Source organism: Parus major, chromosome Z (genome assembly GCF_001522545.3).
Source record: "Parus major isolate Abel chromosome Z, Parus_major1.1, whole genome shotgun sequence".
NCBI lineage: Eukaryota > Metazoa > Chordata > Aves > Passeriformes > Paridae > Parus > Parus major.
In genome coordinates, this window is record NC_031799.1 from 16,493,478 (window position 1) to 16,517,672 (window position 24,195).

The 24,195-nt window shown below is 38.5% G+C and overlaps 2 protein-coding genes across 6 annotated transcripts in view; one reads left to right on the forward strand and one right to left on the reverse strand.

Annotated features, from left to right (window-relative positions):
* Positions 1-18,755, reverse strand: part of DHX29 (DExH-box helicase 29) — a 37,857-nt gene extending 19,102 nt beyond the window's left edge. The window contains exons 1-20 of one of the 3 annotated variants that reach the window (XM_015652571.1): positions 18,569-18,755; positions 15,756-15,829; positions 14,380-14,493; positions 13,688-13,817; positions 13,175-13,317; positions 12,247-12,372; positions 11,658-11,784; positions 11,228-11,389; positions 9,624-9,789; positions 8,564-8,687; positions 7,577-8,173; positions 6,731-6,874; positions 6,460-6,636; positions 5,713-5,853; positions 4,257-4,401; positions 3,927-4,047; positions 2,809-2,893; positions 2,090-2,178; positions 1,374-1,502; positions 478-553 (exon numbers count right to left, since the gene is read on the reverse strand). In XM_015652571.1, the coding sequence (XP_015508057.1) occupies positions 478-553; positions 1,374-1,502; positions 2,090-2,178; positions 2,809-2,893; positions 3,927-4,047; positions 4,257-4,401; positions 5,713-5,853; positions 6,460-6,636; positions 6,731-6,874; positions 7,577-8,173; positions 8,564-8,687; positions 9,624-9,789; positions 11,228-11,389; positions 11,658-11,784; positions 12,247-12,372; positions 13,175-13,317; positions 13,688-13,817; positions 14,380-14,493; positions 15,756-15,829; positions 18,569-18,740 (3,042 nt within the window). In that variant the 5' untranslated portion in view covers positions 18,741-18,755. Of the gene's footprint in view, positions 1-477; positions 554-1,373; positions 1,503-2,089; positions 2,179-2,808; positions 2,894-3,926; positions 4,048-4,256; positions 4,402-5,712; positions 5,854-6,459; positions 6,637-6,730; positions 6,875-7,576; positions 8,174-8,563; positions 8,688-9,623; positions 9,790-11,227; positions 11,390-11,657; positions 11,785-12,246; positions 12,373-13,174; positions 13,318-13,687; positions 13,818-14,379; positions 14,494-15,755; positions 15,830-16,740; positions 18,053-18,568 lie in introns of those variants that run through there. The other 2 variants (XM_015652572.3, XM_019009216.1) reach the window with 2 other exon arrangements.
* Positions 18,756-18,869: 114 nt separating this feature from the next.
* Positions 18,870-24,195, forward strand: part of MTREX (Mtr4 exosome RNA helicase) — a 42,837-nt gene continuing 37,511 nt past the window's right edge. For 2 of the 3 annotated variants that reach the window (XM_015652576.3, XM_033520353.1), the window contains exons 1-6: positions 18,870-19,259; positions 19,988-20,119; positions 20,806-20,872; positions 22,103-22,165; positions 22,678-22,790; positions 23,656-23,830. In XM_015652576.3, coding sequence (XP_015508062.1) covers positions 19,144-19,259; positions 19,988-20,119; positions 20,806-20,872; positions 22,103-22,165; positions 22,678-22,790; positions 23,656-23,830 — 666 coding nt within the window. In that variant the 5' untranslated portion in view covers positions 18,870-19,143. The remainder of the gene's footprint in view (positions 19,260-19,987; positions 20,120-20,805; positions 20,873-22,102; positions 22,166-22,677; positions 22,791-23,655; positions 23,831-24,195) is intronic. The other variant, XM_015652575.3, reaches the window with a different exon arrangement.

A 24,195-nucleotide genomic window follows, 5' to 3' on the forward strand; every position in this document is an offset into this window, starting at 1 on the left:
TAGGGGAAAATATGTAAACTGTGTGTGTTAGCCAATAGTAGCTTGCTCTGCCCGCGGACCCTGTATAACCCTATAAAAGGTGTGCTAAAAATAAAGTTAGTCGGCGTTCACAATTACTTCTGTGAAGACTGGTGAATAGCTGGCGGTCTCTCAATACCCCATCTCCCTGTGCTGATGGAGGATAGGAGGTAGGGAGCTGGGAAATAAAGCTAAGCTCATGAAAGAGGGCTGGTTTTTACTTCTCATTAACCCAATGTTATAAATTCAATTCATTTCCACAAATCAAGCCTGTTTTTCCTGGTACAGCAACTAGTGAGTCATCTCTGCATCCTTATCTCTCTAACTGTGAGCCTTTTGTTATATTTTCTCTCCCATTCAACTGAGGAGGAGGGTGATAGAGGAGCTTTGGGGCCACCCAGGCCCAGCCATGGTCAACTCACCACACAAGGTTAGCAATACTAAAACCAAAAACCATACCATAATGTGAAGGCATAATTCCTCCAAAGGCACACGCAGTATTTCTGGAACAGAATATTCCATGAAACTTTCAAACCTGCAACATCATAAAAACACAGAAACATATATATTCAACTAAATCTTTGGGTTAAACTTGTAAATATGGTCATTCTTTGACCATTACATGGTCATTCTCTGCAGTTTTTCTCTTGAGGGGCAAGGAAGGGAGTAGCATGGGTAAGCCATTCATACTTTGAATTAAGGCACGTGTTGTTGCTTGGAAAACAAGTTTTAGTCAGAGAGAGAAAGGCAGGAAACCCCAATTTTCAAAACAAGTTTGTAAAATGCATTCAAGCTGAGAAGTCTTTCATGGGACTAAAAGGCACACCTCACTGGTTATGTCAAAAGACTTAACCTTAATTGTTGCTTAGCTGAAAGTCATTTCAGGCTTTCATAGAAGCAGGAAAAAGGTTATTCCACTACAGTAATAGAAACTAATTCTGCAGTACCCCCATCTCTTATCCACAGAGATTACCTTCTCAGAAACCTACAAATTTGTCTGATAAGAAATTCAAAGTTCAGCAGGTAAGGTTAGCGCACATTTGATGTAAGCCAAACACATGTTGTAAAAAACTGATGTTCTACAATTCCTTGTGCTGCACTTGTCCTTTAATTTTATTTTTTAAAGAAAACATTATAGAAATATTAAGAATAAAATGAACTTTTTAAAAAAGTGTGAAAGACATGGATGATATTCAAGACATATGATATTCAAATTCTTGTTTTGGTTGAGTTTTTTTCCAATTTTCTGTGAATGAAGTCAAATAAAGTGAATTTCAACAAGAATTCTTGATTTTGCACAGAAAAAAAAAGATGGTATCTATGTGATTTACACAATTCTGCTAAGTTTACATTACCTCTCTCTCGTGTACATTCGGAAGCAGAAGCCATCCCTAACACGCCCAGCTCTTCCTTGTCGCTGCAGAGCACTAGCTTTACTAACAAAGGTCTCTTCCAGGGAACTCATTTGACTGCTTTCATGATACCTTAGAAATTATAAAGCAGATTCAGATTTCAGAATTAAAATTTCCATGTGTCTACAACCTGAACACCAGCATACTGACAATGTATCTACTGAACAATTTTGAAAATACATTTAGTTTTGAAAACCAAGCGTATCTGGGAAGAACTGTGTATTATAAAACCTTGGATACAACTCACCAGTGAAAGTATAAATACTGGAAAATGAAAACTTTATTATTTCATCCTCCTGGCAATTCAGAATCATTCTCACACATTGTGTAGGGATTTTTACATTTAAAGTGAACAAAAAATAACTTTTAAGAACAGAGATAGTATAAAAAAGTACTTCCTTAATTTCTATAACAGTTCTTAATCATAACTATCAATACATCACATCCATTATCTGTGAACTTTCCTTGTTCTTCTCACCATTTGAATCTCCAAATATACACCCCAAACCTGTACTGAAAAACTGCAAACTGTTAAATGAGCTCAGAATATTTCTGCATCAAGAACTCTAGTTTAATAAGGATACTACAAAATTCTTGCAGTTCTACCCTCCAAATACCTACAGTAGTCACAGTATGATTAATGAAAATCAAACTCTTACCTGTTTTCTTTTGTTCTCCCAGTATCAATTACAAAGACAACATCTGGTATTGTGATACCTGTCTCTGCTATATTGGTTGCCAAAACAATCTGGAAAGAGTAATATAACATGAACAGAGGAATTGGAATGTCTAACAGGTTTCAACCTTTAAATCAGCATTATGGAGTAAGTCTGGTTAAGATTTTTACCCAGCAGTGCTTCCTTAAATAATATGACCAAAAAAAAAAAAACAAAAAACAAAAAACAAAAAACTACATGACTTGGAAAATGGTTTAGTTTTCCACAAGGAGAGAATTTGAAAGCTAAGAAAAAAATTCACATTTTATTTTACAATCTATTAAAATTACTGGCTAATATCTGCCAAAATTTATCAATGCTTAATTACAGAGGTAGGTAGTAAATAAAAGTGTATTTTTCCTAGATAAAAGCCATAATTACTGGTAAGCAATATTTAAAATACAGGTAAGTAATAATTAATGAAGTTAACTGAAAAATTTTAGGTTTAAATATTTGTCCAATACTCTCAAGATTTTCACAGCATATTAGCTTCTACCCATTACAGAACAGCAAATTAAAAGAATTCTGCAAAGAATTGTTTCTTTGCAGAGAGGAAATTCTAGGAACACCTAGTTGTTGTGTAATTTTGTATGATATTGTAACAATTCAGAGTTGCATCCACAGAAAATTTCTCTTTCATTTGTGAACTTGGTAAATATTACCTTTCTGATACCAAGAGGAGGTATTGTAAATGCAGCTGCTTGATCTTGAGTTGAAAGAACAGAATGTAAAGCTATCAATCTGTGCCTAGAACAAGAAATTATATTAATAAATACACATTTATCAAATAACATAGAATAAAAAAGTTAAGACCAGCATAATGACATTTGGAAAAAGCAACTAGAATAGACAATCAAAAGAGGAAAACTTTGTGTGATTGTCTATTCTAGTTGCTTTCTCCAAATGTAATTTCCAAATCATGACATTTGTCTCCAAAAGTCTGTTTAATTGTTTTATTACAATATCTAGAAAAAAATAACCTAATTAGTTCATAGGGATGTTCTCCCACTCAATAAAAATGCAGGAAAAATATAGTACTGCAAAACTGCTGTTACTTCAAGATACCAGCCTAGCAATAAAGGGAGCTAGGGGTCCAAAAACTCAAGATTTTAAAATTGTGCTTCCAAGACAAGGACCAGTACAAATATATGCAACTTTGAGTAATAAAGGCCTTCAGAGATGAGACACCCACAGAGACGGGTACTTTCCTTCTCTTCAGGCCTTTACATCTCAGTCCACCAACAATTTTTAGATTTGACTGCAGCTGTGCCTTTTATGCAGTTGTATTGCTAGCTTTTAGTTACCAAAGCAATAAATTTTTAAATTATCTATCACTACAACCCTAGACCATTTCTCTTGGTAGATCCAGATGCTCTGGAGCTCTTCTCAGGAAGTAGTCACTTCCATGTAAACAGTAAGCCACAGAAATCTGTATCCCAGGTATGGCAGCTTCCATACCCTAAGAAGTGGAAAAGAAGTAGTCAAGTGCTTTTAATTAAGCAAATTTGTTGAAGAGCAAGATAGAAAATAATAAAATTTATCATACCATTCCTAAGTGTCTGTCATTTTTGCTTGTGTAACTTTTAGATTATAGTAGTAAAAGTACATTTGTATTGTAGCAAAAGCACATTTGTATTGCAGTAAAAGTATATTTATAGTACAATTAGCTAAGAGGTATAACTCTCACTTGCCTTTTACAAGAATGGCAAACCTTAATGAGTATGTTTGTTGGCTTGTAACTTAGAGTATTAATTAACTTCATAAAAAATATCTGCATTACCTGTCATGCAAATTAAATCTTCTGTCAGTTGAAATGAGATCATACAGCTGTTGGATATGAGCAAGACCTGGTAAGAAGATCAGCACAGCCCCTTCAATATTCTTGAACTGGGGACTTCTATCTGCAAAATTACAGCACAAGCATATAGTTAAAACAAACATGCACTGCAAACAGTTTCACATAAAAACATGAAAGAATGCTAGGCCCTTTGGTTAATGCTTTTTAGGATCTTTCATATAAGAATCAAGTACTTCATTATCACTAGAAAGCAGTGGAAAATAGGTCCAAAGGACAACCCCAAGTACATAAACTTAAGTGGACTAGAAGTACCTAAGTATGCAAGCAGCTCCAAAATAAGTTCAAGGTTGATCTTGTAAGGGTTCATGTATAAGATAGCCTGCTGTGTACGATTGCTGTACTTTGCATAGTAAGGAGCCAAATCGATACCAGATCCAGGCTGAATTGGGACATACTCCTACAAAACAAGAGTGAGCAAAAAAAAAAAAAAAAATCACATTCTTAGCATTTTAGAAGAATGTAAAAGAGCAGAAGGTGAATTTACCATTCACTTGAAACAGACACTGGGATAAGAGAAATTTAACTAACTTCCCACCAAAACCTGTGTGAGTTAGATTAAATCACAACCACCTACATAATGTGTAGGTATCCACAACTGTTAAATGACACTCCAGATTTAAAAAAAATGTAAAAATTAAACTCTGTCCAAGAAGTAAACAGGACCATATCTGACATTCAAATGGTATCAGTTCCAACTTGGATAATAAGATGCATACTCTTCTTTCTAAACTCCTACTTTGCGGTATAAGAAACTAGTTGCACCTTTTCCCTCTCCCTCACCTCACCCATCTCAACTAACGGTTGCAATGAAAATTAAGAATGAACTAGGTGGCAACTGCTGCAGGGTTTTGGAACAGGAAAAATGAAGATTTAGCAGGAGAAACATACATTTGCATTTTCTTCAGATATCTTACATACACAGCATAGTTTCTAAGTTAAGTGGCACTGTTGTAAACTATTTAATTGCTACTCAATACACTTAAGGAAGCTTGACACCACATATCCCTCTGTATTGAAGGAAAACAATAAACAGAGTACACCAGACTATTTTTCAACACATATATGTTTGATTGTAGCAAGCTGAATTTTCAGATGTTTTGCAATGAAAGTTGGAGCAGACAGGTATCTTCCCAAAATACAGTCTACATGAACAGCCTAAGCTGCCAAAGACAGATGGTACTGACAGAATTTCCCCTTCAAGAGTTTTGATCCAAAAACACCTAAGAGCCATCATTGCAGAGTATCTATTGATTAACCATAACCTGTTAAACTAAAGAAGTCTTTACAACCATCTCATATAAATCATCTCATTTAGTATGCCAAGTTGGAGGATCTTGGGAGTTCTTCAGCTAAGATGGATATGGCCTTGTCTCTTCCGTTATTAAGTTCACTATGTAGGAGATTTCTTTGGGGAAAAAAAAAATAGTCTCCCTGTGGCTGCTTATAGATCCAGAGCTGGTAATCTACAAGAGACCTCAATGTCAAGTACAGCAAAATCAACACAGCTATACAGGAGTTGGAGCAACAATCAAAAGGGTGCAGCACTCATCATAAATATTAGTAGGAGCACCATGGTGCCTATTTTTTATAAACTGAAATAATATTTGATATTCTAAAATCCAACCACATAAAATTCAGAGGAGTCAAAATGATTAAATAATAAAAAACCCCAAGGGTTCCAAGACAAAACTAAAAATGCCTGTTTCACCTGGTGCTTTGTAGTGGTTCCTCCTTTACCAGTAATATTTATTGTTACTTCCTCCTCTTCCTCCAAGAACTTCTGACAATATTCTGAGTCTTTCTCCAAAACATAGCCAGTTGCTTCAATTACATCTTCAACATGGAAAACCTTTAGTGAAAATTCATACAAAACATGAAGCATGTAAAAAACCAATCACTTTTGGTGAGAATGCAACCTTTCTCACTTTTTAAGGCTTACATAACGAAGTTGAACAGGGTATGCCTTAATGTTGTAATAAATCTTGCAAATTACAACTTAAACTGTCTTATGATTTTTTTAAAATCTGATCTTAGAGCTGCTACAAGTTTATTAATGGGCTTCTCCACCTGATCACTGCACAACCTTTAGCATATCATATATAGCCTGCACAAAGAAACAGTGACAAAGTTACAGGGGGTGTGGGAGGAATTCTTTAATACTTTCCTTTCTGCCTAGGTTGAACAGAGAAAAATCAAAGTCTTACTGATGGACTGACTGTAATCAATAAATCCATCACAAAAAATAGTACAGCTATGTACTCCAAAGCCCTGAAGCTATTCTATATTTTCATAAAAGAAAAAGGACTGTAAGTCCTTGAAATAGCTATTTTAAGATCTCTATTATTGGTTAAAAAAAATAAAAATGATACAGATATATTTCCTATATACTAACCAGGCAAATCCCATATACATACACATGAAGTGTCTTGCATAATCAAAATAAACATCTACCTACCTCAACTGGATAGCTCCTCCCTGAGATCCTTAAAATGGGACAGTGTGAGAAATAGCTGGAAAACTTCTCACTGTCTACAGTGGCGCTCATTAAAATCAGGTGCAGGTCTGCACGCTTATGCAAGATCTCTCTCAGAATAACTAGCAAAAAATCAGACTGGACACTTCTTTCATGTACCTAGAATTAGAAAAACAGATCTATAGCAAAAATTTAGTACAGGTCAAGGCCCAGAATAACTGTAATTTCTGCAAAATAGTAAAGAACTGATAACCTCATCTACAATAATATGAGATATACTTGATAGGAGACCATCTTCTTGAAGTTTACGAAGAAGGACACCTGTTGTACAGTACAGCAGTCTGGTGGCTTCTCCTGTTCTTGATTCCATACGAATTTGATATCCACACAGGGAATTCTTAAAAAAAATAAATTAAACATAAAGAATGACTTAAAATAACATACAAGCTAACAGTATTCAAAATTAAGTAAAACTTAGTGGCTGTCAGATTCCGACACCACACAAGTGCTAATTAAGCAGTAGAGTGAATGACTGCCACACTTCCATACAAGTGCTTTGCTTTACTAAGAAAGGAAAAGTACATGAAATTTATCCAAAGTGGCAAAGAGCCAGTAAAACCAGGCTTGTTTTTAGGACTCTTTGACAATTTCAAAAATATTTTTGCATTAATTACCATAACAAATACAGGACTTCAGCTTTCTTCAAATAAAATAACTATTTTATTGGAAAGAGCCACTCTCAAAGCATGGCCTCACTCAAGGCCAGACTGGATTGCTCAGAGCCTTATTCAGGGGACTTTGCTTCATCCCTGGTGATAGTGATGCAACAGTCCCTAGGCAATCTAATCTTTGACCATTCCAGCTAAGAAACGCTAGTGCTTTACATCAGCCTCTGAAGATTTTAAAAATCATATACAGATACCTTCAAGTTCACAGGTGACAAGTCAAAAAGAAACAACCTGCATACCAAAAAGTTCTTTTCAAGAGAAAGTAACATCTAATTGTTGAGTTGTATAAGGAAAAATGTTCTCACTTTTTGTAAACAATCCAGCCCCCTGTATTTGATCATGACATGCAAAGGAATTAAGACACTTCTTACTTTTCCTCCTGGTCCTGATTCGCAGCCCAGCTCTTCACAAACCCTTGTTGCCAGACTCACTGCTGAGATTCTTCGGGGTTGTGTGCAAACAACATTGCATTTTTTTGATCCTTCATCTAGCAGCAAGTCTTCTAACAAGAAATGGGGCACCTGGGTACTCTTCCCACTGCCTGTTTCACCAGCAACAACAACTACTCGATGTTTTTTGAGAGTTTCTACAATCGAGTATCTGTGCTTAAACACAGGTAACTCCTGTCTCTCTTTCAGAAGCCTCTGGTATCTAGAGGAACTCTGCAGCTTCTTAAACAAAATCCTTGAAGGTTCCAAATTATCTGCATCTGAGGTCTCAAGGGAGAGACTTCTGATGTCCTCATCAGAAACTAAGTTTTCCCAGGAATCTTCAGGACCCTCAGATAGTTTTGGCTGGTTTTCAGACTGTAGCTGTTGTTGCTGTTTGAGTTTGTTTAACAATTTAGCAATAAAGGTATCACGTGGCTTGTTGGTTTCTATCTTGCTTTCTTCTTCCTTTTTCTTTTCAATATCCCTCCATTCTAGCCAGACATCTCGATAGGTAGGAGGAAGCAACTGATGAACTGACTTCAGGAGCAAAAAGCAGAAAACAATTACATTAGGTACTACTTATTAGTATCACTAATATTTTATGTGTAAACAAACTCGGAAGATTTGACAAAAAATAAGTAGAAAACCATTCTAGAAGCAGAAACTATGAAAGCAGTCATATAAATATCAAGAATGCATCTTCATTTTCAATTTGCTTTCAGTTTTTAGAAGACTGAAAATAGTTTTATAAAAAAATATCACTTCTGTATGCTGCAAAGCATATGCACAATTAGACAAAATCTAACAAATCTGTAACAGAAGCAAAGAATTTAATGGGAAATACTATGTGAAACTACATTTGGAACTTTAGAAAAAGTGCAGAGGCAGATTTGAAGCCAAGAACAGAAATACTGCTCAGAAACTTACCTGTCCTTTAGTTAAATGGTAGAGTGCCAAAGTAGCAGCTAGATGTTGTGCTTGCATACTATCTTCTGTTACGATTGTAGGACACATTGCCATTACATCATCTGATGACTTGATAATCCTGACCCTTAAAGAAAAATTTCAAAAGCAGTTATCAGAATTTTTTGCAACTGATACATGACGTAACATTTTTCAGCAAATATTCCAGCAGAGAATTTGGGGGGCTTTTTTTCTCTTCACAAACATCTCCATTTTCTTAAATGCAGAAGTGTTCATATACATACAGATCATCACCAAGGATAGGTGCCTTTGACGAAAGATTCAGTTTGTGTATTCGTAACTATTAAGGATAGATCAAGATGACATTTAATGACCTACTAAGATGCAAACATCTGTTTAACAGATAAACAGCAGTCAGAGCAGCAGCCAAATTTCCCATATTCTTAGGCATGGCAATCTGTTAGTAGTTTTTAGCCTGAGCAAGAAAACAAGCTCTTTTACTTGGTTCCTTCAAGAAACATTGCTTATTTATAACTTTATTCACACATAGTAATACTGTACTCTACAGCTCTGTGTTTTAGACTTGATTTCCTAAAAGAAATTTAAAAGTAAGATACTGCAGTGTTTTGCCCATAAATTTATGATTGTTTTGATAGAAATTTTTAACTTTCACTTTATTTTAAACAGTTTCCAGAAGGGTTTTGGTATTCATAAACTTAAATCTCTGATTTAATATGTTACCTTGAATAAGAATACCAAACATAAATTGCTCAAATCTATCTCACAGGGCTGCTTCAGACTAATATTTTATTCAGCAGTACACAAATAAAAAACCCATGCTTCATGGGATCATTCACTAGAATCTTATTTTTGTGATTTTCTCTACGCCAAGCATCACTTTTGCAGAACTATCAAGAGTAAAGTACCTCCCTGATGGTCTAAAAAAGGGTTTGGGTAAACACACTGTATCAATATAAACCTCTATCAACAAGAAACAATTGACTAGAATGTTTATTTCCAAATCAACCAACAGGCAAGTGTAAAGATTACAGGAAATACATACCTACATTTCCAATATTTTCCAACGGGAATTTTTTCAAAAGCAGGATTTGGGCTCTTTGGAAAATTCTTTCTGCACCAGTCAATCAAAAACTGTTTTGGAGATTTACCAGTCCAGCTTCGAGCACTATAATCAAAATTTCTTATATCTAGTGGATCCCTTTTTTTCACTGCAAGAGCAGAAAAACACATTTTAAAGCCTCCTAAACACATTTTAAAGCCTCCTAAAGTCTATTTTACATTCCTTTGAAATAATTTTTACCTTTTATTCACATGGATTTAACTAGACAGCACAATTTTCTGAAATGTTTTGTCGATACACAGGTATTGATGATACATGACAGAAACTTCTGCTTTTCCCACAGAAGTATCTGGCAGAAGATTAATGACAATATTTTGTTATCCTTGATCAGCCAATAATTTTAGAAGTTTAATTAAAGTTTGATTATTACAAAATATTTTAACCGTTTGAAAGCATACAATTAAAACAGTTTAAAAATATAAGAATGCAACTGAAACAGACATTAGCCCTACAACTGAAAAGAAATCTAATTTTTAAGACATGACACCATGACAAAAATAGCTTTTGATGTAATCTGCTAAAACAAGTACTGTTCCTTTAAAGTCATCTTGGTCAGTGAGACAGACTGTATGCAGATGACACTGAGTTGGGTGGGAGTGCTGCTCTGCTGGAAGGCTCTGCAGAGGGATTTGGACAGGCTGGATCATGGGCTGAGACCAGCGGTGTGAGGCTCACCAAGACCAAGTGCCAGGTCCTGCCCTTGGGTCACAACAACCCCAGGCAGTGCCACAGGCTGGGGCAGAGTGGCTGGGGCTGGAAAGGACCTGGGGGTGCTGGTGGCAGCAGCTGAACATGAGCCAGGCTGTGCCCAGGTGGCCAAGAAGGCCAATGGCATCCTGGCCTGGCTCAGCAATAGTGTGGCCAGCAGGAGCAGGGCAGGGATTGTCCCCCTGTCCTGGGCACTGGTGAGGCCACACCTGGAGTGCTGTGTCCAGTTCTGGGCCCTGACTGCAGGAAAGACACTGAGGGGCTGGAGTGAGTGCAGAGAAGGGCAGGGGAGCTGGGGCAGGGTCTGGAGCACAAGTGCTGTGAGGAGCAGCTGAGGGAGCTGGGGGTGTTTAGTCTGGAGAAAAGAAGGCTCAGGGGTGGCTCCCTACAACTGCCTGAAAGGAGATTGTAGTAAGGTGGGGGTCAACCTTTTCCCCCAGGCAACAAGTGACACGTCAATCTGCTTCAGGGCAGGTTCAGGCTAGACATTAGGAGGCATTTATTCACTGAAAGGGTTGTTAGGCATTGGACTGGGCTGCCCAAGGAGGTGTTGGAGTCACCATCCCTGGAGGAGTTTAAGGAATAACTAGACTGTGCACCCAGTGACATGGTCTAGTGGACATGGTGGTGTTTGGTCACAGGTTGGACTCAACCTCAGAGGTATTTTCCAAACTAATTGGTTCTGTGGTAGTCCACCTTCTTTTCCCACAATCAGAGCTTGCTCACTCAGCTCTGCAAACCTAGAAAAACAAGAACTAATTCCGGAAATCTGTGGTATGATTCAAGTTTGAATCATCACTGAACTACTTTCAACGCACCTTTGTCTTCCTTTGCTGCACCATCAGGTTTTTCAAGCAAGCTCAAATCCAAAGTGGTTTCTTGAGGTTGAGGTAAGGGAGTTTTTTTCTTTTCACTTTGCTGTTGGTTTGAAATCTTTATAGCTGGATTAAATACTGGATGTTCCTCGAGTACAGCCATTTCTGTCAGAGAGAGAATATAACTTATACCCACCAACTGCTTAAAAATCAGCTTAATTAATTCATACTGAGTACCCAAAACCAGAATTGGTGAAATGTTACTGAATTTCTGGAATTTGTCTGGGAAAGAACAGATTCAGAAAAGCCTTCACTTCACAGATTGGCATAAAATATAATGAAATTATCCTTGATTAAACCTGACTCTAAGATTTAATTGCCTAACAAACATGTGGGCCAGAAAATAAAACACAGGTAACTTGCATAGCTCTACCTTGCTGAATTCTTCTTATTTTTTCTTGTGCTGCCTTCTGTCCTTGCTTGTCCTTGTCTTGCTTGGAGATGCTTGCTTGTTCTTTTGCTTCTGAAAGCTTGGCAGACAGATGTACATACCTCTCATTCTATTTCAAACAGAATTATAAATTGCAAGTTAAATATGGTATGCTTGTCACTTTCAACAATAATACATAAAGTGCATAATAAAGTGAAGGTTTTTTATCCTTTATACCAAGCTTATACAATGGAGAAACAATGAGTTTTTATTTAACTAACAGTCAAGACCTCCCACAATTTGATAGTAACTCACACAATCTCACATAAATGTATTTTAAACTTTTCTTTACAGCATATTACATTCAACATTTTGAATGCAATACGAGTAATATAGGAAAGGAAAAGCAACTTAGAAAAGAAGCTTCAACAGATTTTCCTTCAGTAGCTTGATACATTACTGGTAACATAGAAAAAGTTTTCAATCCCCAATTTGTAACACACATATTTGTAACAAACAGATCCACCACAGGCAAATGTACCAGACATATCGGTTTTTAGACAGACTTCTATGAAGCATTATTCTGTCTTACTGGGTCAAATTTTTCTTCATCTGTCTCTTTCACAGACTCATCCTTCTCTTCATCACTTTGTTGCTCGGCGTATCGCAAAATCCATTCCTTCATAGTCAATTCTTTCTCTTTCCTCACATTCATTTCCTACAAAGAGCAATATAAGTTAAAACTAATGATAAAGTATGTGAAAGCAATGCTTTTTTCCTCCAGTGCCCAGGAACTACTGTCAAGATTTTATATATAAAAAATATATGTGCACATATAACAAGAATAAAGGAACCAAGCTTTTCCAACAAGGGTGAATATCCCACTATCCACAACTTGCAGGGAGTATTTTTGATTTCTAACTTAGGACTCAATAACGACAGAAATTAGAACACTGACAGTACATAGGCAGACTTAAACCCTCATAAGTCATATAGAGTGCCACATGAACATAAACAGAATAAACCTATTATAGGCTAAAATGAAGAACTTAAGCTATTGAATCATAGAATGGTTTACATTGGGAGGGACCTTAGAGGTCATCTAGTTCCAACTCCCCCTGCTATAGGCTGGGACAACTCCCACTAGACCAGGTTGCTCAGAGCCCCATCCAATCAGGCCTTAAGCACTGCCAGGAATGGCGTTATCAGCAGCTGCTCTGGGCAACCTCTTCCAGTGTCTCATCACCCTCACAGAAAACAATTTCTTCCTAATACCTAATCTAAATATCCTGAGATTCTCTGTGTTTTACCACAAAAATGAACTATGAAGGACCTTCTAGACTCCACAGGAAAAACACCTTTAAATTACCATTCCACTGAAATGAAAATGCAGGTGACAATTATTATCACAAGCTTTCCACATCAGTGCTGGAAATCAATGCAACTCCTGTATTTTAGACAGTTTTGCTCTTTCTTTCCCCCATCACCCCAAGTAACTACAAATTAGATTTTCAGATTACCTTAGTTTCAGGGCCATTTTCTTTCTTTTTATTATCTTCCAGGTGAGGTGGCATTCCACGTTGTGACAAAGGAGAAAAAAATTTTGCTCTAGGTTTCTGCTGCTGTTCTTCAAATTGCTGGCTAAAACCTTCAGGCAAGGCATCTTCAAAATAAAAAAAAAACAAAACATGTCACAGAAAATATCAATAATAATTACAGAAAAATATTTTCAACTGTGTTGGGAAAACAACTAGAAGAACACAAAATTAAATAAAAATTATGCCTTAGCATTTATGTAAGATAGTATATTTGATGGTGGGACTTCCACAGAACTCCAAGTGTAGCAATAGGAAGACCACAAGACTTAATACACTAAAACGTCCCAGAATCAGTCAGCTGTGCATCTAGGAAAGGAACACTGTTGCAACTCTTAGTCTTAGAGGAACATTGTATTTAATTGTTATTATTAATGCTACTGCTTAGCAAATCCTATTTCTCTTCTGTCAAAAACTATATTCTGTCACCACACTCACCATTGGGAAGGTTTAAACAAAGCCAATCAAGTGCAGAGTGGAGATCACCACCATATAGAAGTGTATTTTTCATTGCTTCTTCAATGTGCTCAGTCTTAAAAGAGAACTTTTGTAAAGCCATGTATACATCCTATAAATAAGAGAGACGATAAAGATTACAATTTAATCTAGCAATCTAATATAGGCTTGCAAAATTCTATTTCCCACATATCAGAAAGCCAGAATTAAACCGAGATAAAAAACATCAATTGCATTTAAGCAGAAAATTCTGTTTTGCAGAATTTATATTATTTTATTTTTAAGTATGCATGCATAGGTATAAATCTACATTCCTGCCTCTCTATACAATGTATTTTGTAGGTAAATAAAGACATACCTGCAATTTTCCAGGTATATGGAGTCAAAAATGTAGGAAACCTGAAACATTCAGATAAAGTACCATTCCTCTATCTTGTTTGAAAGCTCTTGATTTTAGTTCCTGAATCCATAAAGATATGTCTTTCCTAATAAGCATACTCCTTGATTTTACTGACTAATCATTAATGTAACAACTGAAAAGCATGTTGTATTGGCTTGTACTGCACACAGTACAAGCCAGTTGTGTAATGCATGCAAGTGTAATATGACACTTGATAAAACCTACAAAAGATAAACTTTAAATAAATAATGGAAAATAAAATTGTGAACGGTACCTGTAGTTTCTTTGCAGTTAATCTTTTGGAAATCATTCCTTTGTCATCATTTTGGTTTTTATGGTTATTAATCACATCAATAATTCTTTTCTCCAAATTACCATTTATTGTTACCTGCAAAGAAAAAAGGCATTGGTAGAAGGTAAACATTGAAAGTTTTTATGCTTTTCACGACAAAGCATGTTACAAGGCAGAAAGTTCTCTGCCATTCAAATTCCAATTTTTCAAGCGTAAACATCTTATGCTTAAGCTTAAAAAATTGTAAGTGACTTAAACATCTCTTATGAAAAGGACACGTCCTTTTCTTCCATTGGCTATATGCTTTTACTTGAAATAAAAGAGTTCATTCCTTATTACAAAGAAAGTCCATTTACATTTTCAAGGAAATTTAGTATGTTGAGGGAGATACTGTAAGCAAATTAAAACAAAATTCTACCAAAAAAACCCAAGGCTTTTTTCCTCTGTTCATATAAAATAATGTGAACATCAAGATGCAATCTGTGATATCCTCCTGCCAAAACACCTTTAAAAACAAATTTAATATAATAATTCTAATATTTGAAACTTCCGAATTATGAACGAACTTAGTTGCTACTAAGTTTGTTATATAACAATCTATTTCCTTTCTCTGACAGGAAGAAAGATCCATATACACAGCAGAAGTGCAGACTTAACTCTCAAGATAGTCTCGCATGGAAAGCGCTATTTGTTATTTAAAAAAAGACATTATCTTATGTAGCATTCCGGGGTTACAGGATCATGTCCAGGGAGGCTACAGTTACCAGTGACCGACATGGCACTCAACCAGACAAGCTTCTGGTCAGGAAACCATTTATTCATCACAGGAACAAACTCAGCTTAGATCCAGGGAGCCCCAAACAGAGGCAGGATGATGGGTTTTGTGGGACAGAACCAGGGTGGACTTTAAGGTCGTGGTCTAATAGGAACAGAGCAAGGGAGAAACCCCAGGGGCACAAACCCAGTCAGAACTCCCTGGACTGCCACCCCCACAGGGTGCAGGGTCCGGAACGGGGCAACTCCTCCTGGGCTCACAGGGCCCATCCCCCGCGGCAGAGGAATGGAATTCCCTCTTCCCAGGCTTCAAAGCCACGCCTCTCATTTTAACAATCCTTATTTGAAACTAAATCTTTGTCTCCCTGGGCGGGGGGCACTTCACAATCTTAGCCGGGTAATTTACACCTATTTCTTAAATGACACTTAAAACCCTGAACAAAATCAAACTCTAAATGATCAATTGTCTCATACATCAATGCAGTTTTCATGCACAATATAATACTGAAAAAGATCTGAAGAATTATTTACTCAGCTAAAGCAGTACTATGAAAACCAAAATTGTTCTATGCAAAGATACTTGCCTTAAGAACAGATTTATCTAGATTTGCAGCAGCACTGGAATCTGTTGTTGAACCAAAACTGTAAGTTTTTGGACCTGCAAATTGCAAATAATCATCAATTAAACAATATTCTCTGCGGATTTTGTGTAAGATAGCTAACGCAGACCTAACATAATACAGGTAGTATTACATTAACTTGCCAGAAACTTGCAGGTACATAACAACAATAACAATAATCAAGAAAGACCTTGAACAAGGAATAGTGAAGACAGCTATGATTCTTGGAAGCCAAAATATAAAATTCAAAGGGTATAATGAGAGGAAATTGGATTGACTTCACTCCGAACCACTAAAGTGAACTGAAAAGTGATTGCCAAATAGGGAAGTAAATGGCAGTTCAAAACAAGTAAGGCTGTTGAGGATTTTTTATTACAAAGGGCATAGCTATATAACAGAAGCCTTTGCAACTAAACCTATGGACAGTGGACATTTACTGAGGCACAAGAGCAGACAGAACAGCTTTGAAGTAAAGAAATCAATTGATATGGGAGAGCATTGGAAAAAGAAATGCATCTGGCTCAGGGAGACCCTAAGCCAAAGCTGCACAAAGAGCCTGTAAGAATATCCTACAGCATGTCTGATCTGTTCTTACCTAGGTGTTTGATTTTGTCCCCTACCTAGAAAAAGGCACTGGCTTACAGAAGCCTATTGTCTGTTCTGGTATTCTTAAAACTTTTCATTTAACATCTATTAAAAAAACCCAAACCCTAATTATTGGCAACTGAGAGATGGGGACATCCGAGTTGAGATCAGAAGCCAATTTTATTGACTATACAAGGCATTTATATAGGGTTTTACTCGTATAGGACTTACAAGGGTTCTATTTTTGGTAACAATCTCCCCTTGGGTACACATTCTTCATGACATCACTTCACCTGGTAACATTATCTTATCACAAAGTTTCACAACGTGCTTATTGGTCACTTATTGCCCAGGGAGCACTTACCTGTATTTGTCTCTCGCACATCAGGACCAAGATACCAGGCTCCCTTATCAGTTCTATTGTACTCTCTCTCTCTGTTCCCCATACCTAATTCAAAAAACTATTTCTTGTCATTAGAACGACAAAACAGAGCTTGCTGTTGAATTTCATGACTTTCAGAGCACATATACTGTGTCTGGTACTGTACAGGCAGAAACAAACTGCGTAAGGCCACAGCTACCTCCCAACAAGTGGGCTTGGCAGCTCATCCGTGCTGACCCACCTGCAGAACAGCTCCGGGAGAGCCTGCTTTCAGATCAGACCAGGTTTTGCTAACTGCGTTTCAGAAAAAAGTACAGTCCCCTCTGGTCAGGAGATACAAACAGCTGTCAGCATTCAGGATCTACTCACTGGCACTTACCAGTGGGCTCTTCAGAATATACCAAATTAGCTTCCACTTACACTAATTTGTCATCACAGTATACAGCCTAAGAGAGAAGCAGGATATTTTCTGAAGAGGACTGAGCACCATGGTTATTGGAAGAATAGAAGACACAAGACATACACTTAGTAGAGCCCACACTTGTAAAAGCAGAACACATGAATAAGTTCAGGAAACTTATATTAATAGATAAGGCTTTTTCTTAACAAGCGGGAATCTCAGATGCCCTGACCATTGCATGATTTGCTGATGGTCTGAAATACAACCCGTTACAATGTTACACAGTACCTGAGCTACTTCTGACAAAGCTGGGTTATTAAAGACGAAAATCTCAGAGCTTCAGAATAACAGTTTTTCAGACTGTACTCAGAACAGTCAACTCACATCTTATCTAACACCACAAAAATGCCTCCAGCCCTGTAACTTGTCTTCCAAGACAGAAAAAAAATCCCAAAATAATTCTAAATCCACATTATGTTTATTTTGATAATACCCTAACAAAAAATCAGAAGCTCTGGGAAAGTGCCTTCCAAACACTTGCTTCACAAGAACTGCTGATAATCTAATACCAAGACTTTCTGTAATTAACTCAACATATCGATGCCACCAAGGCTTATCAACTCTGGGACACCCATGGCAGCAGAATCACAGAACAGTTGGAAAGGACCTCTAGAGATCATCCAACCCGGTACAGCAGAAACACCTAGAGCAGGCGATACAGGAATGAAGCTAGGTGCGTTCTGCATGTCTCCAGAGAGAGAAACTCCATGACCTCTCTGGGCAGCCTGTTTCAGTGCCCTGCCACCCTCAGAGTACAGGAGTTCTTCCTCCTGTTGAGGTGAAACTTGTGTTGAAGTTTGTATCTATTACTGCTCATTCCGAGCACCACTAAAAAGTGTTTGGGACCAACCTCTTGGCACATATCTTTGAAATATTTATATACATTTATGTGGGCCCCGCTCAATGTCCTCTGCACAGGCCCAGCTCCCTCAGTCTCATTAGAAGTTGCATCATCTTTGTGACCAGTGTGACCCACTAGACCATCTCCAGCTGCTCATCGTCTTATACTGAGGAGCCCAAAACTGGAGACAGGACACAAGACGTGGCCTCATGAGGCCCAGGGCGGGGGTGTGGGGGGGTGTCCCTCCCTTGACCAGCTAGGCAGGCAAGGCGGGCTGTAGCCGGGCCCAACCACATTAGGAACAGAATAATTCCAGCTGCGTCTCCCGACGCTGGGAAACACCAGCCCCAATGGCCGCCCTCTCCTCGTAACGCCGCGGTCCGCGGCAGCTACACCCTCAGGGACCCTCTGAGGACGCTGCCGCTCCAGCCATGGGAGCCTCAGCAGCACGCACAGCCGCGTGTCCCTCTCCGGCACGGCCGCTCTGCGTGCTCCGCGGGTCGCGGTACCTTGTTTGACACGCGGCTCCTTGGAGACGGGTACCGGTCGCGGCGGGGCGACCCGGCTGACCGGATCCGCAGCGGCGGCTACCCCGGCCTGCGCGGCGCGGGCGCGGGCGGTGGCGGTGGCGGCCGCATGAGCCGCGCTACCCGCGCGCTGCTTCTTGTTGCGGCCGCCCATGACGGTTCCCACCGCCCTGCGCGCGCGCGCACATCCGGGTATCGAGCTCAACGCACCGCCCCGCCGCCTCCCATTGGCCAGCGGCCGCCACCTCCTATTGGCCAGAGCTCCGCGCGCAAGCGCGCAGGCCGCGCGGCCTGCGTCGGCTTTTCGCACATCGCTTTTTAGGGCCGAAGAGCGAGGAGTGTGCCCAGTCGGAGCTCACACAGGTGGTCGGCATCGGGACCGAGATCCAGACCCGGACAGAAATCGAGATCGGGATCGAGCACGGGCCCCGTGGACGGCTACTGGTGCTAGAGCCGGCGAGAGTCTCAGTCCGTCCTCTGTGGGCGGGATCGGAAGGGCCCCTCTCGCGCGAAGTGTGCGGCCTCGCGCGGGGCATTGTAGGAGCGTGGCGGCTAAGATGGCGGAGGCCTTTGGGGATGAGCTCTTCAGCGTGTTCGAAGAGGATGCGGCCGCCGCCGCTTCTGTCGCCAAGAAGAACAAAACGGGCCCCGCCGAGGGTGCCAGGAGGCCGGGGTAAGGATGCGGAGCCGGGATGGGGCAGGGGTGGTGGCTGTAACGCCGCTGTGGCGCTGGGGTGATGGGCTGTAACGCTGGGCCCGGCTTCTGCCAGCGTGTTTGAGCTGTTGAATCCCTTCGGGACCTCGGGAATAACTGTCACTGTATGAAGGGAGGGTACTAAGGGGATATAGCCAGGCTCTTCTTGATGGTAGGAGCAGTAGGACAAGATGCAACATGCGGAACTGTGTGCACACGAATAATTCACCTGAATAAGAGAAAAAACTTCTTAAGTGCATGGGTAGCTGTGCACTGGAACAGATTGCTCAGAGTTTGTGGACTTTCCCTTACTGGGCACATTTAAGTACCATCTGAATCCACTCCTGTGCAATGTGCTCTCGGACATTGCTTTAGCAATGCTTTAGCAGGGAGTTTGGACCAGATGACCCGCTGTGGTCGCTTCCAGCCTGACCTATTCTGTAATTCTGTGATCCGCTTTCCCAGGATCCCTGGCTCTAAAGCTCTAGCCAGCCCTAGCTCTGTGGCCAGGTGGGGAGTGTGGGGACCTGGTGGCCAGCGTATCTGGGAAATGGGCTGAAATTCCACAGCTGTTTTTGAGTGTGAAGTTACCTGGGTTGTTCCCCAAGTGCAGTGGGATCACAGTTGCCTTTAGTGTGTCTGTTTCTTTCCTAAAAATACATTAAAAAACGAGGCAAAATTTAAATTTTTTTGTGTTTATGTTGCAGAAAACGATTGGAAGAAAAACCTTCAGTACCAGCAATAGTCAAGCCAAAAAGGGAACTTGAGATTGATAGTACTGAAAATGTCATTTTAGGGAAAAAACCAAAATTGGAAGATGTTTTATCTGAAGATGTTAAGTAAGTACTTGTTTCAAAGTGTAAGGTAGTCCTAGCAAACCACCCTGGTAAGCCATGTTCCAGTTGGGAACAGTGGATATAAAGTAGTTTCATGGTGATTTCCTGCAAAGATGAATTTGTACAAGTTCGATTTTCCATTATCTGTTTAAGTGAGAACGTGCTGCCAATGCAGCCTCAGCAGTGTCATTTTTAAATAATACTGCACACTTAATAGTGTTTACTTTAGAAAATGTGCATGAATTTGTAGTTTATTCATTTGAATTGGTGACTCATGGTCAATGCCATCATGTTGATTTCACACAGAGCAGAAGATGAGCTGGATGCACATGGGAGGAGCACATGGGGGGTACCGTGATGTTGAAGGACATAGTTGGCTTGGGATATAGTAAGAATAAATTTGCAGTAAGACAAACAAGGCTTTTTGAGACATGTAAGGTGGTAACTGCATTGTAATTTGGTCTTTTATATACTTTCTCTGAAGTTCAACATCATACTTTCTGTGAGAGGCTCATGAGAAGAGTTCTCAAAACACTGTAAACAAAGTGTTGGTGTGTAGAAGCAAAATAGAACCAGAGCCAACATTTTAAGTCATTTTCTGTGTTAGTGGTATCAGTAAAAATATACATCAGAAATAATCAAGAGGATTTTTGAATAGTTTTTGGCAATCCTAACTAATTTCTTTTTAGTCTGACAGATCTGATGCCTCAAGTAAAGGTGCAATCTGTTGAAACTGTTGAAGGTTGTACACATGAGGTGAGTGCAGTGAAAAAGCACATGAAAAATACTGACTTGTTAAACCTAACTGTGTCTGTCACTGTCAGTATACCAGTGTTCTTTATTTTGCTTGCAATTATTATATCACAGAACCATAAAATTTTTTAGGTTGGGAAAGGCCTTTGAGATCATTGAGTCAAACCATTAACACCCAGCACTATCAAGCCCTTCCCTAAACCTTGGGACCCCAAGTGCCACATTTACACATCACTTAAATGGCTTCAGGGATGATATCCACTTTCCTGGGCAGGCTGGTCCAATGTTTGACAACTCTTTTCTAGTGTCCAGTCTTCCCATTCACAATTTAACATTTCATATTCTCCTCTCCAAGACTTTCTTGTAAAGAAGATTACTGTTGAAAAATATATTTTGGTAAAAATGAAAAATTAGATATTTTATATGCAAAGTAATAAAAACTGTCCATTTTCAAGTTGATAGACGTAAATGCAAATTCAAATATGAAAAATACAATTTACTAATGGTTTCTTAAATTAATGTTTTCTTGAATAATCCTGCATCCATATATGACTATCAGAAGGAGTTTGTGTGAGAATCAAATAAGTAAATTTCAGTTTCCTTGTACTGTTACTGTATTTTTTGCTTCTGTACTGTTTTCCAGAACTAACTCAAATTAATTAGGGTATGTTCAAGGGCTCTGTAGCATCAGACTTCTGTAACGAGGGAACTGTATATACAGTTGCTGATCAGGGCTCTAAAGCCCATGTGTGTGTACAGTTTTTGTGATTTTGAGATGTCTGGTAAAGGTTTGCCATCACTCAGTAACTGAAGACAGCTTACATATTTAAAGTGAATACATATTAGATATTGGCCAGGAATGGGAATGGTACCAGTATAAATATGGTGTATTTGGAAAGGGAATGTTATCAGTGTGAGCTCACTAATTCCTTTGAACATGGCCAGAAGACATGATTGTGTCTTGGCTGAAAAGCTAGTGTTCCAAGGTATGTGAAGCAGTAATATCTCACACAATACAATAGGGATATCAGAGAAGTGAAAGAAGCAGCACTCTTGAGGCAGGAGAATACAGAGATTGATTGAAAAACTCCTGAGAAGAAGGATTGACACATGAGCTTGCAGAAACAGGATAACAGAAATTAAAATTGGATCTCATACACTTCACATTGCCAGAAATGTTACTGCTGTGGACACAGAGAACTGCAACTGTTTTATTTTAAATATATTTCATAGGTTGCGCTTCCAGCAAATGAAGAATTCACAGGTCTGAAGCCAAGAACTGGAAAAGCTGCAAAAGTATGTGGTAGATTCCATTTATTTTTCTTTATGTACATGTTTTACATAGTAAGTGAGAGTTGAGGGAAAGATTGCATACTTTGTCACTAAGGTCTGTAAAAGATGGTCAATCATAAATTAAATTGATGTTTCTATATTTAAAATTCGTTAGAGAAAATTATGTGCTTGAATGAGGTGGATAGGCTGTTATGACATCTGTTCATTTTGTAACATCAGGCAGGGGCAGCATTCTAGTTCTGTTCCTAAGTGGGTAAATTAGTGAAAATTCAGTCATCAGGGCAAGATTTTCATTTGCTGTAACAACAAGACATAAGCGGAGATCTTAGGTATGGTATGAGATAAAAATATTTAAATACAAAGTCATTGCATAATACTGGGTTAAGATCAGCAAAAATTAAAATATCTGCAGGATTTCATTTCTGCCTCTAATTTACATAATAGGTCAGTCAGAAAAGTAGTTAGATGTAAGTCTGTGTTAAACTTCTGTAACGTTTTTGCTTTTTTCCTTTTAGGAATATCCATTTATTCTTGATGCCTTCCAGAGAGAAGCTATTCTTTGTGTAGATAATAACCAGTCTGTGTTAGTGTCAGCTCACACATCAGCGGGCAAAACTGTTTGTGCTGAGTAAGTACTTTTCTAACAGGTTATAATGAAAGAACAGTGTGATGTCTGTTCTGTCACTTTCTTGAACCATCAGTAGCTGTTGCATCCCAATTTCTTGATACAGCATTCAGTCCATCAGCATTAGAATTGTACTGGCTACCCTTGAATACAAAAATTATATCTTTCATCATTCATTGGGTAGTGACAGGCTTAATTTGTGTTTAAGCATAGCTTTTATTTTTGAACAGGCAAAATGTTGTATTTTGAATTTTTTCAAATATACAGCAAAATGCTGTATTTTGAAACTTACATTTCAATGTACAGGTGTTACTGTACAGATTGAAATGTAAGTTTCTTGAATGCAGGTTTCTGTAACTCTAGAAAAAAATAACTTTGTTTTCTAGCCCCTAGCTAGAACTGGTAAGGCATTTCTTCTGTGGGTTTTTGGTTTTTGTGTTTTTTTTCTCTTTTCTCTTTGTTAGAAGCAGTGGTTTGATTTAGTCACCAGCTTCTCTGTCAGGATTTGGTTCAGACAGTGAAATGCTGACCTGAAGTGAGAAGTGAAATGTGCATGAAGATATATTAGAGCATGCATTCAAATAATAATAGTTTTGTTATGACACAGTGACAGTTTTTTAATGGACTCTTGTGTCCATAAAAATCATCTAACTTCGTATTTGAAGATTTCTCACTCTCCAGAGATGCAATTATAGTTGCACTAAACTTAATAGTCTGGATATGAAGTTCTGGATGTATTAGAGCATGGATTCAAATGTTGTGTATCATTCTCTTGATGTTCTGTATTGCACGATTTATTTTGTTCTTAAGCAAAGTAATACACTTTGTGTTCCTGACAACTGTTAATATGGATATTGTTTGAATACAGGTATGCAATTGCCCTGGCTTTGAGGGAAAAGCAGCGTGTGATATTTACAAGTCCAATTAAAGCTTTAAGTAATCAGAAGTACCGTGAGATGTATGAAGAGTTTCAGGATGTTGGTTTGATGACTGGGGATGTCACCATTAACCCTACAGCTTCTTGTTTGGTAATGACAACTGAGGTAAGATCAGACATTAATTCTTGATTGGTGTTTTCTTCTACCCTTTTTGATTGGAGAGATGTAATTTTAAAATACTAAAGTGGCTTAGTCAGGTTAGAAAATGTTTTACAGTTTATTGTGACTCATATGAATGTTTTAACTTTTGGTAATTTAAAAGCTTAGTTAAACCTCTGTGAAGTTTTGCTTTTTGCACTGTAAGTCAGGAACTTCTGATTCTAATGTGGAGAAAGAATTTAATTTCCTCAGTGCTTAAGACACTGTGTATTCTGTAGATGTGACACGCTGAAAGTCAGATTTCTTAAATCTCATGGTCGGTATTTTGTTCTCGAAAGGCAGAATTGGGAGAGCAAAATCATTGAAGGATA